The sequence below is a fragment of the Cherax quadricarinatus genome, chromosome 24, assembly GCF_038502225.1.
Source record: "Cherax quadricarinatus isolate ZL_2023a chromosome 24, ASM3850222v1, whole genome shotgun sequence".
Classification (NCBI taxonomy): domain Eukaryota; kingdom Metazoa; phylum Arthropoda; class Malacostraca; order Decapoda; family Parastacidae; genus Cherax; species Cherax quadricarinatus.
In genome coordinates, this window is record NC_091315.1 from 10679784 (window position 1) to 10692368 (window position 12585).

Sequence of the window (12585 nt, forward strand, 5' to 3'; positions counted from 1 at the left end):
TATCTCCAAAAAAACCCATGAAGAGGCATGAAGGAACCACCCCTCCGGAAAGCCAGTCATTGGGTGGACAGTCACACAACTGATGAACCCCACAAATGGTGCAGGTACTGTCCTCAAGAATCAAAGGGGCAGGTGGACTGTTAGCAGATCTTGACAATATATTCAAAGTTGTCTTGGTGCTGGAAGACCACGAACTTGCAGGAATTCATCTATGGCAAAAACATTAAGACGAATTCTTGACACTAGCATGAACGAATGATGACTGGAGTTTGGAACTTGAAGGGCTCCCAAATAATTTTAGACATAACACGAACTAACTTAGGAAAGAGGGATCTATACTGAGACTAAGACTCTAGAGGAACTCTGCTGAGGTCAAAAATGAGTATTGGTGTAAATGAGACAGCTCCCCCAGAGCTCCAGCTGCAGAAATTTTATCATGAATTCATTGCCCAATTGTTTTATGCATCAGCTACATTATTTGTTATCTCTGGCCACTTTCTTTCCTTGAAGGTGACCTTAAGAAGAAGCTCCCTTATACACATTTCAATCATTGTGTTAGATTGTTTATGAAAACCTTATAATATTTGACAAAGAACTCCTTATGCTGGTACAGAAATACAGTGGAACCCCAAATTTCGTACTTAATCCGTTCCAAAAGGTTGGTCTAAATCTGAAACGTACAAAAACCGAAGTAATATTTCCCATAAGAAATAATGTAAATCTAATTAATCTGTTTCTGACACCCAAAAGTATTAACAATACAAACTTTTTAGAGAATAACTATATATGTAGTTTTACATAAAGAAAACAATGAGAAATAAATATAAAGCAGTAATGAAATGGATAAATGAACATTTAAATCACTTTCAAGTTTATTGAAGAGTCTTGTTGGCGTATGAAAGACAGGAGGGGAGAGAGGAGTTTATTGTTTGGAGACAGGACAAAATACTTGAATACAAGAACATAAGAACACAAGAAAGAGGGACCACTGCAACAGGCCCACTGACCCATGCAGAGCAGGTCCATGTCCCCCCCCCCCCACATTAACCCAATGACCCACCCCCCCAGATTAGCCCAATGACCCACCCAGTCTGGTCACCTCCACTCAAGGAAGGAGCACAGCACCAGACCCAGCAGCACAAGCTAGGCAGGTCTAACTCACACCCACCCACACCCACTCATGTATTTATCTAACCTATTTTTAAAACTACACAAGGTTTTAGCCTGAATAACTGTACTCATGAATTTGTTCCACTCATCCACAACTCTATTACCAAACCAGTGCTTTCCTATATCCTTCCTGAATCTGAATTTTTCCAACTTGAAACCATTGTTGCGAGTCCTGTCTTGGCTGGAAATTTTCAGCACGCTATTTACATCCCCTTTATTTATTCCTGTTTTCCATTTATACACCTCGATCATATCCCCCTTAATTCTACGCCTTTCGAGAGAGTGCAGATTCAGGCCCCTCAGTCTATCCTCATAGGGAAGATTTCTGATACATGGGATCATCTTTGTCATCCTCCTCTGTACGTTTTCCAGAGCATTTATATCCATTCTGTAATACGGTGACCAGAACTGAGCAGCATAGTCTAAATGAGGCCTAACCAAGGATATATAGAGTTGAAGAACAACCTGAGGACTTCTATTATTTATATTTCTAGATGATGCTAATATCAACTCTATGGCTTATTAATCTATCACAATTCATCTAATATGACATAATAAACAATATTAATATATAAACATGATACGTATATACTCTAGAATGAATAAAATATGTCATTACACATGTGATTAGTGGTGGCTGCAGCAGCTGCCATTCTCCCTCCTGCTGTGACTACATATCTTCCCATTACACAAGAGAAAATGGAGTGTTTGTGAGGCTAACTGCACTACATCACAGTTCATAAGGAAAACATTGAAACAATGTACATAATTTATAAATAAGAAATATTGTATAAAAACATAACAGAGTGTGTAAAGAAATAAAGTGGTTATTGTATGTATACTATAGTATACACTTACCTTGGAGGAGATGCTGGCAGAGGTTTAGGGTGGTGGAAGATAGTGCAGGGCGGCATATGTTGTCAGTAGCCCTATAAACTTCCAACAACATTGGAGGAATTAGTTTCATGCAGTCCTTTTTCTATCACTCATTCGCTTAACTTACTTGCTACACTCTTAATGCTACACTTTATTGCTGGCTAGCACTATAGCCTTTATCAACTACTGCTGCTTTGGTACCGTACATATCGCAGAATCACTGAAGAATTCTATCGTGTTTCTTGCCTTCTTTATCAAAGGGCTGGCACTGTGAACTTTCTCTGGCCCCATGGTGGGTTATTTAGCAGTTGCAAGCACAAAAAACAATGGATTACAGTGTATTATGAAATGTTTCGGATGAATGCACAGAGTAAAGTTTACTCAACAAGTAACAAAGGGAGACCGAGTCACAAACATACGAACGGACGCGTCCGATATGTACGATATCCGGGTGGAGGTACAAAATCCAGAGCAAAATTTTGTCCCCAAAAGTGTTCTAAATACGAAATGTACGATATTCAGTGCACACAAAATCCGGGGTTCCACTGTAATGTAAATGAAAGTTACCATTTTTATGCATTGAAAAAGATTATAACATATACAGTAACTGAGGACTGCCCTAGTATGCATATATGTACATAAAAAATCCAGAAAAGACAAAGGCAACAAAAAAACGGGTAAACGGGAAAGAAACATTAACTAAAAATTAAATAAATATTGAAAAATGTGTGGAAAAACATTATACACACTGCAAATGTTTTTTTTTTTTTTTTATTATCACACTGGCCGATTCCCACCAAGGCAGGGTGGCCCGAAAAAGAAAAACTTTCACCATCATTCACTCCATCACTGTCTTGCCAGAAGGGTGCTTTACACTACAGTTTTTAAACTGCAACATTAACACCCCTCCTTCAGAGTGCAGGCACTGTACTTCCCATCTCCAGGACTCAAGTCCGGCCTGCCGGTTTCCCTGAACCCCTTCATAAATGTTACTTTGCTCACACTCCAACAGCACGTCAAGTATTAAAAACCATTTGTCTCCATTCACTCCTATCAAACACGCTCACGCATGCCTGCTGGAAGTCCAAGCCCCTCGCACACAAAACCTCCTTTACCCCCTCCCTTCAACCTTTCCTAGGCCAACCCCTACCCCGCCTTCCTTCCACTACAGACTGATACACTCTTGAAGTTATTCTGTTTCGCTCCATTCTCTCCACATGTCCAAACCACCTCAACAACCCTTCCTCAGCCCTCTGGACAACAGTTTTGGTAATCCCGCACCTCCTCCTAACTTCCAAACTACGAATTCTCTGCATTATATTCACACCACACATTGCTCTCAGACATGACATCTCCACTGCCTCCAGCCTTCTCCTCGCTGCAACATTCATCACCCATGCTTCACACCCATATAAGAGCGTTGGTAAAACTATACTTTCATACATTCCCCTCTTTGCCTCCAAGGACAAAGTTCTTTGTCTCCACAGACTCCTAAGTGCACCACTCACCCTTTTCCCCTCATCAATTCTATGATTCACCTCATCTTTCATAGACCCATCCGCTGACACGTCCACTCCCAAATATCTGAATACATTCACCTCCTCCATACTCTCTCCCTCCAATCTGATATCCAATCTTTCATCACCTAATCTTTTTGTTATCCTCATAACCTTACTCTTTCCTGTATTCACTTTCAATTTTCTTCTTTTGCACACCCTACCAAATTCATCCACCAATCTCTGCAACTTCTCTTCAGAATCTCCCAAGAGCACAGTGTCATCAGCAAAGAGCAACTGTGACAACTCCCACTTTATGTGTGATTCTTTATCTTTTAACTCCACGCCTCTTGCCAAGACCCTCGCATTTACTTCTCTTACAACCCCATCTATAAATATATTAAACAACCACGGTGACATCACACATCCTTGTCTAAGGCCTACTTTTACTGGGAAATAATTTCCCTCTTTCCTACATACTCTAACTTGAGCCTCACTATCCTCGTAAAAACTCTTCACTGCTTTCAGTAACCTACCTCCTACACCATACACCTGCAACATTGCCCCCCTATCCACCCTGTCATACGCCTTTTCCAAATCCATAAATGCCACAAAGACCTCTTTAGCCTTATCTAAATACTGTTCACTTATATGTTTCACTGTAAACACCTGGTCCACACACCCCCTACCTTTCCTAAAGCCTCCTTGTTCATCTGCTATCCTATTCTCCGTCTTACTCTTAATTCTTTCAATAATAACTCTACCATACACTTTGCCAGGTATACTCAACAGACTTATCCCCCTATAATTTTTGCACTCTCTTTTATCCCCTTTGCCTTTATACAAAGGAACTATGCATGCTCTCTGCCAATCCCTAGGTACCTTACCCTCTTCCATACATTTATTAAATAATTGCACCAACCACTCCAAAACTATATCCCCACCTGCTTTTAACATTTCTATCTTTATCCCATCAATCCCGGCTGCCTTACCCCCTTTCATTTTACCTACTGCCTCACGAACTTCCCCCACACTCACAACTGGCTCTTCCTCACTCCTACAAGATGTTGTTCCTCCTTGCCCTATACACGAAATCACAGCTTCCCTATCTTCATCAACATTTAACAATTCCTCAAAATATTCCCTCCATCTTCCCAATACCTCTAACTCTCCATTTAATAACTCTCCTCTCCTATTTTTAACTGACAAATCCATTTGTTCTCTAGGCTTTCTTAACTTGTTAATCTCACTCCAAAACTTTTTCTTATTTTCAACAAAATTTGTTGATAACATCTCACCCACTCTCTCATTTGCTCTCTTTTTACATTGCTTCACCACTCTCTTAACCTCTCTCTTTTTCTCCATATACTCTTCCCTCCTTGCATCACTTCTACTTTGTAAAAACTTCTCATATGCTAACTTTTTCTCCCTTACTACTCTCTTCACATCATCATTCCACCAATCGTTCCTCTTCCCTCCCGCACCCACTTTCCTGTAACCACAAACTTCTGCTGAACACTCTAACACTACATTTTTAAACCTACCCCATACCTCTTCGACCCCATTGCCTATGCTCTCATTAGCCCATCTATCCTCCAATAGCTGTTTATATCTTACCCTAACTGCCTCCTCTTTTAGTTTATAAACCTTCACCTCTCTCTTCCCTGATGCTTCTATTCTCCTTGTATCCCATCTACCTTTTACTCTCAGTGTAGCTACAACTAGAAAGTGATCTGATATATCTGTGGCCCCTCTATAAACATGTACATCCTGAAGTCTACTCAACAGTCTTTTATCTACCAATACATAATCCAACAAACTACTGTCATTTCGCCCTACATCATATCTTGTATACTTATTTATCCTCTTTTTCTTAAAATATGTATTACCTATAACTAAACCCCTTTCTATACAAAGTTCAATCATTTACACCTGGCACCCCAAACTTACCTACCACACCCTCTCTAAAAGTTTCTCCTACTTTAGCATTCAGGTCCCCTACCACAATTACTCTCTCACTTGGTTCAAAGGCTCCTATACATTCACTTAACATCTCCCAAAATCTCTCTCTCCTCTGCATTCCTCTCTTCTCCAGGTGCATACACGCTTATTATGACCCACTTCTCGCATCCAACCTTTACTTTAATCCACATAATTCTTGAATTTACACAGTCATATTCTCTTTTCTCCTTCCATAACTGATCATTCAACATTACTGCTACCCCTTCCTTTGCTCTAACTCTCTCAGATACTCCAGATTTAATCCCATTTATTTCCCCCCACCGAAACTCCCCTACCCCCTTCAGCTTTGTTTCGCTTAGGGCCAGGACATCCAACTTCTTTTCATTCATAACATCAGCAATCATCTGTTTCTTGTCATCCGCACTACATCCACGCACATTTAAGCATCCCAGTTTTATAAAGTTTTTCTTCTTCTCTTTTTTAGTAAATGTCTACAGGAGAAGGGGTTACTAGCCCATTGCTCCCGGCATTTTAGTCGCCTCATATGACACGCATGGCTTACGGAGGAAAGATTCTTTTCCACTTCCCCATGGACAATAGAAGAAATAAAGAGGAACAAGAGCTATTTAGAAAAAGGAGAAAAACCTAGATGTATGTATATATATATGCATGTGCGTGTCTGTGAAGTGTGACCAAAGTGTAAGTAGGAGTAGCAAGATATCCCTGTTATCTAGCGTGTTTATGAGACAGAAAAAGAAACCAGCAATCCTACCATCATGCAAAACAGTTACAGGTTTCTGTTTCACAGTCATCTGGCAGGACGGTAGTACTTCCCTGGGTGGTTGCTGTCTACCAACCTACTACCTACAACCTACTACTGCAAATGTTACCACCAGGAAAAAAATAAAATCTTTACTTGCCCTCTAAATTTGTTTTCCTGGTAGACAAGGAACAATCAGATACTGCTACAGCTATTTGCATTATTACATGTTTTTTAATTATTTTATATTTAGTAATTAGATAAAAGACATAATAAATAGTAGAGTAATGTACCTGATGGAGATTACAAAGCAAGAAAAAGGCATGGTATTTGTTAAAAACTTCTGTACAAGATAGCTCATTAATTAAGCATGAAACTGTGCAACTGAATGGAGATATAAATACAGAACACTAAATTCTTATGGGTAACTACATGTATTATGTTTAAAAAACCTTACCTACATTAAAGCTTTTGAAACATTATGCACAAAAGTGTTATGCTTGAAACATAACATCTGATGTAGCATAGTATAATCAATAAGAAGAAAAAACTTACCTTGCTAGAATATACTGGGTCATTTGAATATTCTTTTGCCAAGGAACCGAGGCCTTGAAGTGACCCTATCATTGAAGTGTTGGCTTTGATCTGTAGATATTATACAAAATACAATATACTATATACACAACTACAGAACTGTATTATTATAGAGGAAATAAGGCTAAAGGCACACTGCATTTAATCATTTTTTGTATATTCCACTACATAAGTATATCAAATGTATCTCATTGGAACAGTATCAGTGACATACACATATATTGTACATACACTTACCAGAGTTTGTGGAGACTAAGCTCCAGTTCCTGGACCATGCCTCTTAATTATATGATGAGCTTAATGTGTCCCCAACCCCATGAGTTTCACTGTACGATATTTACTTGTGAATTAGTATACAGTATCATATTTGCCTTCACTACCTCTTCTACTATTCAATTCATTCTAACTGCTTAATATCAGAAGCTCTATTTACACTGTTTGGGTTCATCTTGGTTAATTCACTCAAGTATTGTATTGTGACCATCTCCCAAGCCTTCTTCAGCTTGTGCTGTGAAATTTATTTCAGTCTATCCTCTTACCCAAAGACCATTATCTATCTACATATGTATAACCCGGATACCAATCTTGGAATCTCAAGTTTTCTAGTGTGCTGGAGGAGCTGTGGGTTCCCTGCTGTCACTACACACTACTCCAATACAGTCCTGGTCTTGCATACTACATGAGGTTTATATGATCCTGAACAAGTTAAGTTTTGAGTCTTGAAAGCTGCCGTTATATTTACTGTAGCTGGATATGCAGCTGGCATTATCTTGTTTATTAAAGCCTCCATAAACAGGTTGGATATTATGTCCACCCCTGGGTCTTTCCTCCTTCTCTGACCCTCTCAGTTGCTTCCCTCTTCAGCTTCTTTCTCCCATCCTCAATTTTTGTACACATTGCCTCCTTGATTTTTTATATCACATATTGCAGAGAATAGGTCAGTCTCGTTTAAAGGTCAACCAATGAATTTTGAAAAGAAGTCGTAGCTTGTGTACTCATTCTGGTCTGCCTTCTTAGCTCTCCTTGTACTGCATTTCAATGCCTTCATAAACTTGGTTTGTGTATCCTCATAATGGCTGTTAAACCAGTAACTATCTTCCTGCATTTTTTTTTTTTTTTTTGACTAGAATAAACACACAGGTGATTTTTTGTGTATCTGTGCAAGGAATCCCATTATTAGCTTTACACCCTCATATCAGTGACCAGATCTGATCTGCTACCTTTATAGCCTCACTGTCAAATCCTGTCTTGATCTCTTGTTGTCTGAACCACCATGATGTCTTTGTCTTACTTTGAGATAGTTTAAAATAGTTTGTAAATATAAGACAATATGATGCTTTTAATTTTTCAAATCTTTTTAATTCCTTGATGAGAAGTACTATCTCCGCCCCCCACCCCTGTCTCTCACTAACGTGTCTTCATACTATATATCACACAGTACATACTTCATATTCTCTTCAATATGATACACTTATCATCACTGCCATCATTTTGTTGTTATGATCATTATGCTCGAGTTGTCATCCTTAATGACTTTATGGTCAAAGCACTTTGTAAATCTTACAACTTTCTTCTTCTCCCATCCCCCTAAATCCAAAAATGATGATTCTGGCTAAATTACTGTGCAGTTTTACTCTATCAACTGGGGATTGAATTCCAGCTCTTTATTAAGTTTATTTAAATTTAGATGAATACAGTTATCATACACAGTAACATATGTGTAAATTACCTAGGATAACCCCGAAAAAAGTCAGATGAAGTGACTTATTTCCACTGGGGTCCTTGGAATATATTATTTAAAGTCTAGCTGTAAGATACAGTAGAAATCAGTCATGATTATAACCTTAAAAAATAAAACAGCCAAGTAACTCAACTCTGATGCCAGAGTTATTTACAGGAACATTAACAGTGAGGATCAGTTTACAATAATGGGTACACGAATATTAACCATACAAGAAATCACTCTGTAGCTTTACTCATTAGGTACCTTTTAGCTCTCTTCTTGAACTGGCTCATGCTGGGACAGGTTTTGACATATTCAAGCAATCTGTTCCACTCCTTTACTACTGTATAATAAGAGGTGTTTGAGGCCTGACAACTTACTATAGGTACTACAAAACTGTGTTCACTTGCCCTAGTACCATACTGGTTTTGGTTCCTAATCTTGACAAACTTTGTTGCAAGATATTCTGGGCACTTCTTGTGAGCAATTTTATCAGCATGATTTAAGTTCACTTCTTGACTGAGTGACCAACTAACCATGTTATGTAAACATTAAAATATTTTACCTCTTCAGCAATTTGTTTTTCCTGTGCCATGATGAGCTCATCTTGATTGACATCTGCAAAAGTAATTATGCACTCACTCATACAAAAACATACAGTTACAGTATACACAATTATCTTTTTTCCCTCAAAAGTTTACATGAATTTGGTGAACAAATAACCAAGAGTCAAAAAATTTATACAGAGAAAATAGCCCTCAATTAATGTTCTTTACCCCTTGACTGTCAAAACCCCAAATCCTGAGGTGTCTCCTGGTGTCAAAAAATTTTTGAAAAAAAAAATCTCATGAAATGATAGAGAATTTTTTCCCTATGGTAATGACACCAAAAGAACAAAATTTGATGGAAAGCTTATGGAATTACACTCTCATGAAGTTAACGACCTCGGCAACATTTACGAATTGGTGATTTCGCCCACTTTGCGCAATATTTTTGGCTAATTCCATTATTACAGTCGACCAAACTCATAGCTATTTCTTTAGAATGCCATTTTTTCTATCGATTGAGTACAAGAAACTGCCCATTTACCGATTTCAACTACCCAATAATGTGATCAGAAATTTGCAATTTGGCCAATTTCATGAAAATTAAAAAATATGACTACTTCAAAATAGGGTCTAGAATGAACAATGCAGACATTCCTGGCTCCAAAATAACATTTTCTTTGTTCATCAGTCACGTCTCCAGGCCCCTCTGATATTACTCTTGCTTTCTATTTTAAATTTTTATTCAAACAAAAAATAGAAGATTTACTGTTATGCAGACTACTGCAATATTGTAATAATTGTATAAATAATGTCAACCCATTCATGACTGCATATTAGAATGGCTACTTGGACATTTATTGGAAAAAAATACCATTTGTTTACTTTTGAACATCGGCAAAATTCAAACATTTCCCGTATTTGAGCTCCATTTCAAGGTTCTTTTCATAGTAAAACCAATCAAAATCACCTCTATTTCTATAATATATTTTCGATTCTATCAAACAAGACCAAGAAAACGAGAATACAACCATAAATACTATGCAAAAATACACCACAAATTGGGCATTTTAATCCAAAAAAACGGTCGGAGTTTTTTTTTCTCATTATGCACTGCGTACTGCAGGATTTTTTTTATATGGTGCACAATGACCACACACCCATTCTCTCACATGTAGGCCTACCAGCTTTCTCCTGCTTGATTTGAAGCTGCTAGAATTTATGAGTATATATGCGTCAAACATGGTGGCTCGTAGGATGTATATATACGACCGAAACAGTTAAGGGTTAATACATTATACTGCATCCATTTCACAGGAATATTATAATCAAAAAGAAGCTCTAAACCTACAAGAGTCATACAGTGCTGCTGGGCAGGGAAGGATGCAGGGGTAATGGGTAGCAAAAGGGAGAGGGATGATTATTAGGTCATGGAGTGCAGCAGTGCAGTGGATAGTGCAGGGGTAGAGGATAGCAAGAGACTGAGGTAGAAAGGGTCATGAGGAGTACTAGAGGCATCATTATCAGAGTTTGTGCAGTAAATCAGTTGCTGTCAAAAAGTCAATGAGAGAGAGTGGGTTAAAGGAGGGTCCATCAGCAAGAAGGGAAGGTAGAGTAATTACAGTAGAGTGGTGACAATGTTGGAGGTAAATTCTGCGTGCTCGTTGATAGAGTGGGCATTCCAACTGAATGTGGCTAACAGAAACTGGAACCTGACAATTTTCACAGAGTGGAACAGGGCGCCTCTCCATGAGATACCCGTGAGTAAGACAAGAGTGGCCGATGCGAAGACAGGAGAGAGTAATCTCCCAACCTTGACACTGATGATAAGACGGCCAGAAACCTATATAGCCTCTCCTCACTTAGCAACATGCTCGTTTACCGATGCCTCGGACTTACGACGGGCTCTCTGACCAGTATTCATACCTAAATAATGTATATTAGAGCTGGTTTCCTCTATTCTGTTTATTTCAATATATAGTACACTGTTGTATAAACATTTAAAAATATACCAGAAATGTTACAAATTTTGCAAAGGTGACATTAAAACAATATCAAAGATGGCTGACACAAACTCACTACCATTATAGTATGCTTCTCACTTAGCAACAAATTTGTTTAACAACGTGGTCTGAGGAACAGAACTCCATCATTAAGCGAGGAGAGGCTGTACTCAGTTTAATAGAATGCAGTTTATTATAGAGCAGATCCGACCAACTTTATTGCCAATGGGTGTGAAGGTAGGTAGCAATTACAGCAAAATAGTATGTGAAAGGAACCTCTATATGAAACTGGGAGGTCATGTACTGCTGACCGCACAGCAGTGTCTGCCTGTTCATTGCCCTGTACATCAACATGACCGGGGACCCAACATAAAATATCTTTGTGCTTGTTAGAGATATGGCGTAACCAAAGTTGGATACGGAAAATCAGGGGATGAGGTGTATCAAATTTTTGTATAGCCTGTAAACCACTAAGGGAGTCTGAAATGACTACAAATGGTGACACAGGCAAAGATGCAATAAGGATAAGTGCTACGAGAATGGCATACAATTCAGCCATAAAAATGCTAGCCAGGAATAATAAATACCCTCACACGAAGCTGTCCAGAAACACTGCTGCGAATCCGATGCCATCAGAAGACTTGGAACCATCAATGTACATTGCGATGGCATGAGAAATAGATGGAAAGTGGCTAAAAAAAAAAAACGAGAAGCCACTGTAGGCAGTTGGGCTTTTGTGCATGGCAGTGGGAAAGAATGGACATGAACTATTAGAACTTCCCAAAGGGGTACGGAAAAGTGAGATGCTACATGAACATAGAAAGGTGGTAACTGGAGAGAAGACAAGAGTTAATGTAAGCGAAGAGACGAGGGGCAGAATAAACAGGGGCGATGAACAAGTAAAGCACGTCTACTAACATCAGTGACTATCCTATATATGGAAGGATTGCAGAGGTTAGGAAAATGAACATAATAGCAAAGACAATGAGGATCACAGCGATCGGACAAGGATGGAATATTTGCCTCTGCATAGAGGCTCTCAACCGGTGAAGAGCAAAAAGCACCGAGGCATAAACGTAATCCCTGGTGATGGATGGGATTAAGACTAGAGAGAGTTGCAGGAGAGGCCGCTGAATACAGTGGACCCCCGGTATTCGATATTAATCCGTTCCTGAGAGCTCATCGAATACCGATAATATCGAAAACCGAATCAATTTTCCTCATAAGAAATAATGGAAATCAAATTAATACGTGCAAGACACCCAAAAGTATGAAAAAAAAAAAATTTACTACATGGAATATTAAGTTTAATGCAATAGAATAATAACAATAAAATAATTGACACTTACCTTTAATGAAGATCTGGTGATGATTGATGGGATGCGAGGAGGGGAGAGGTGTTAGTGTTTAGAAGGGGAATCCCCTTCCATTAGGACTTGAGGTAGCAAGTCCTTTT

General features: G+C 38.7%; 1 protein-coding gene across 4 annotated transcripts in view; it reads right to left on the reverse strand.

Annotated features, from left to right (window-relative positions):
* LOC128690826 (ubiquitin thioesterase otubain-like) overlaps positions 1-12585 on the reverse strand; it is a 78522-nt gene that overhangs the window by 39109 nt on the left and 26828 nt on the right. For 2 of the 4 annotated variants that reach the window (XM_053779562.2, XM_053779560.2), the window contains exons 2-3: positions 9147-9199; positions 6820-6909 (exon numbers count right to left, since the gene is read on the reverse strand). In XM_053779562.2, the coding sequence (XP_053635537.1) occupies positions 6820-6909; positions 9147-9199 (143 nt within the window). The remainder of the gene's footprint in view (positions 1-6819; positions 6910-9146; positions 9200-12585) is intronic. The other 2 variants (XM_053779563.2, XM_053779561.2) reach the window with 1 other exon arrangement.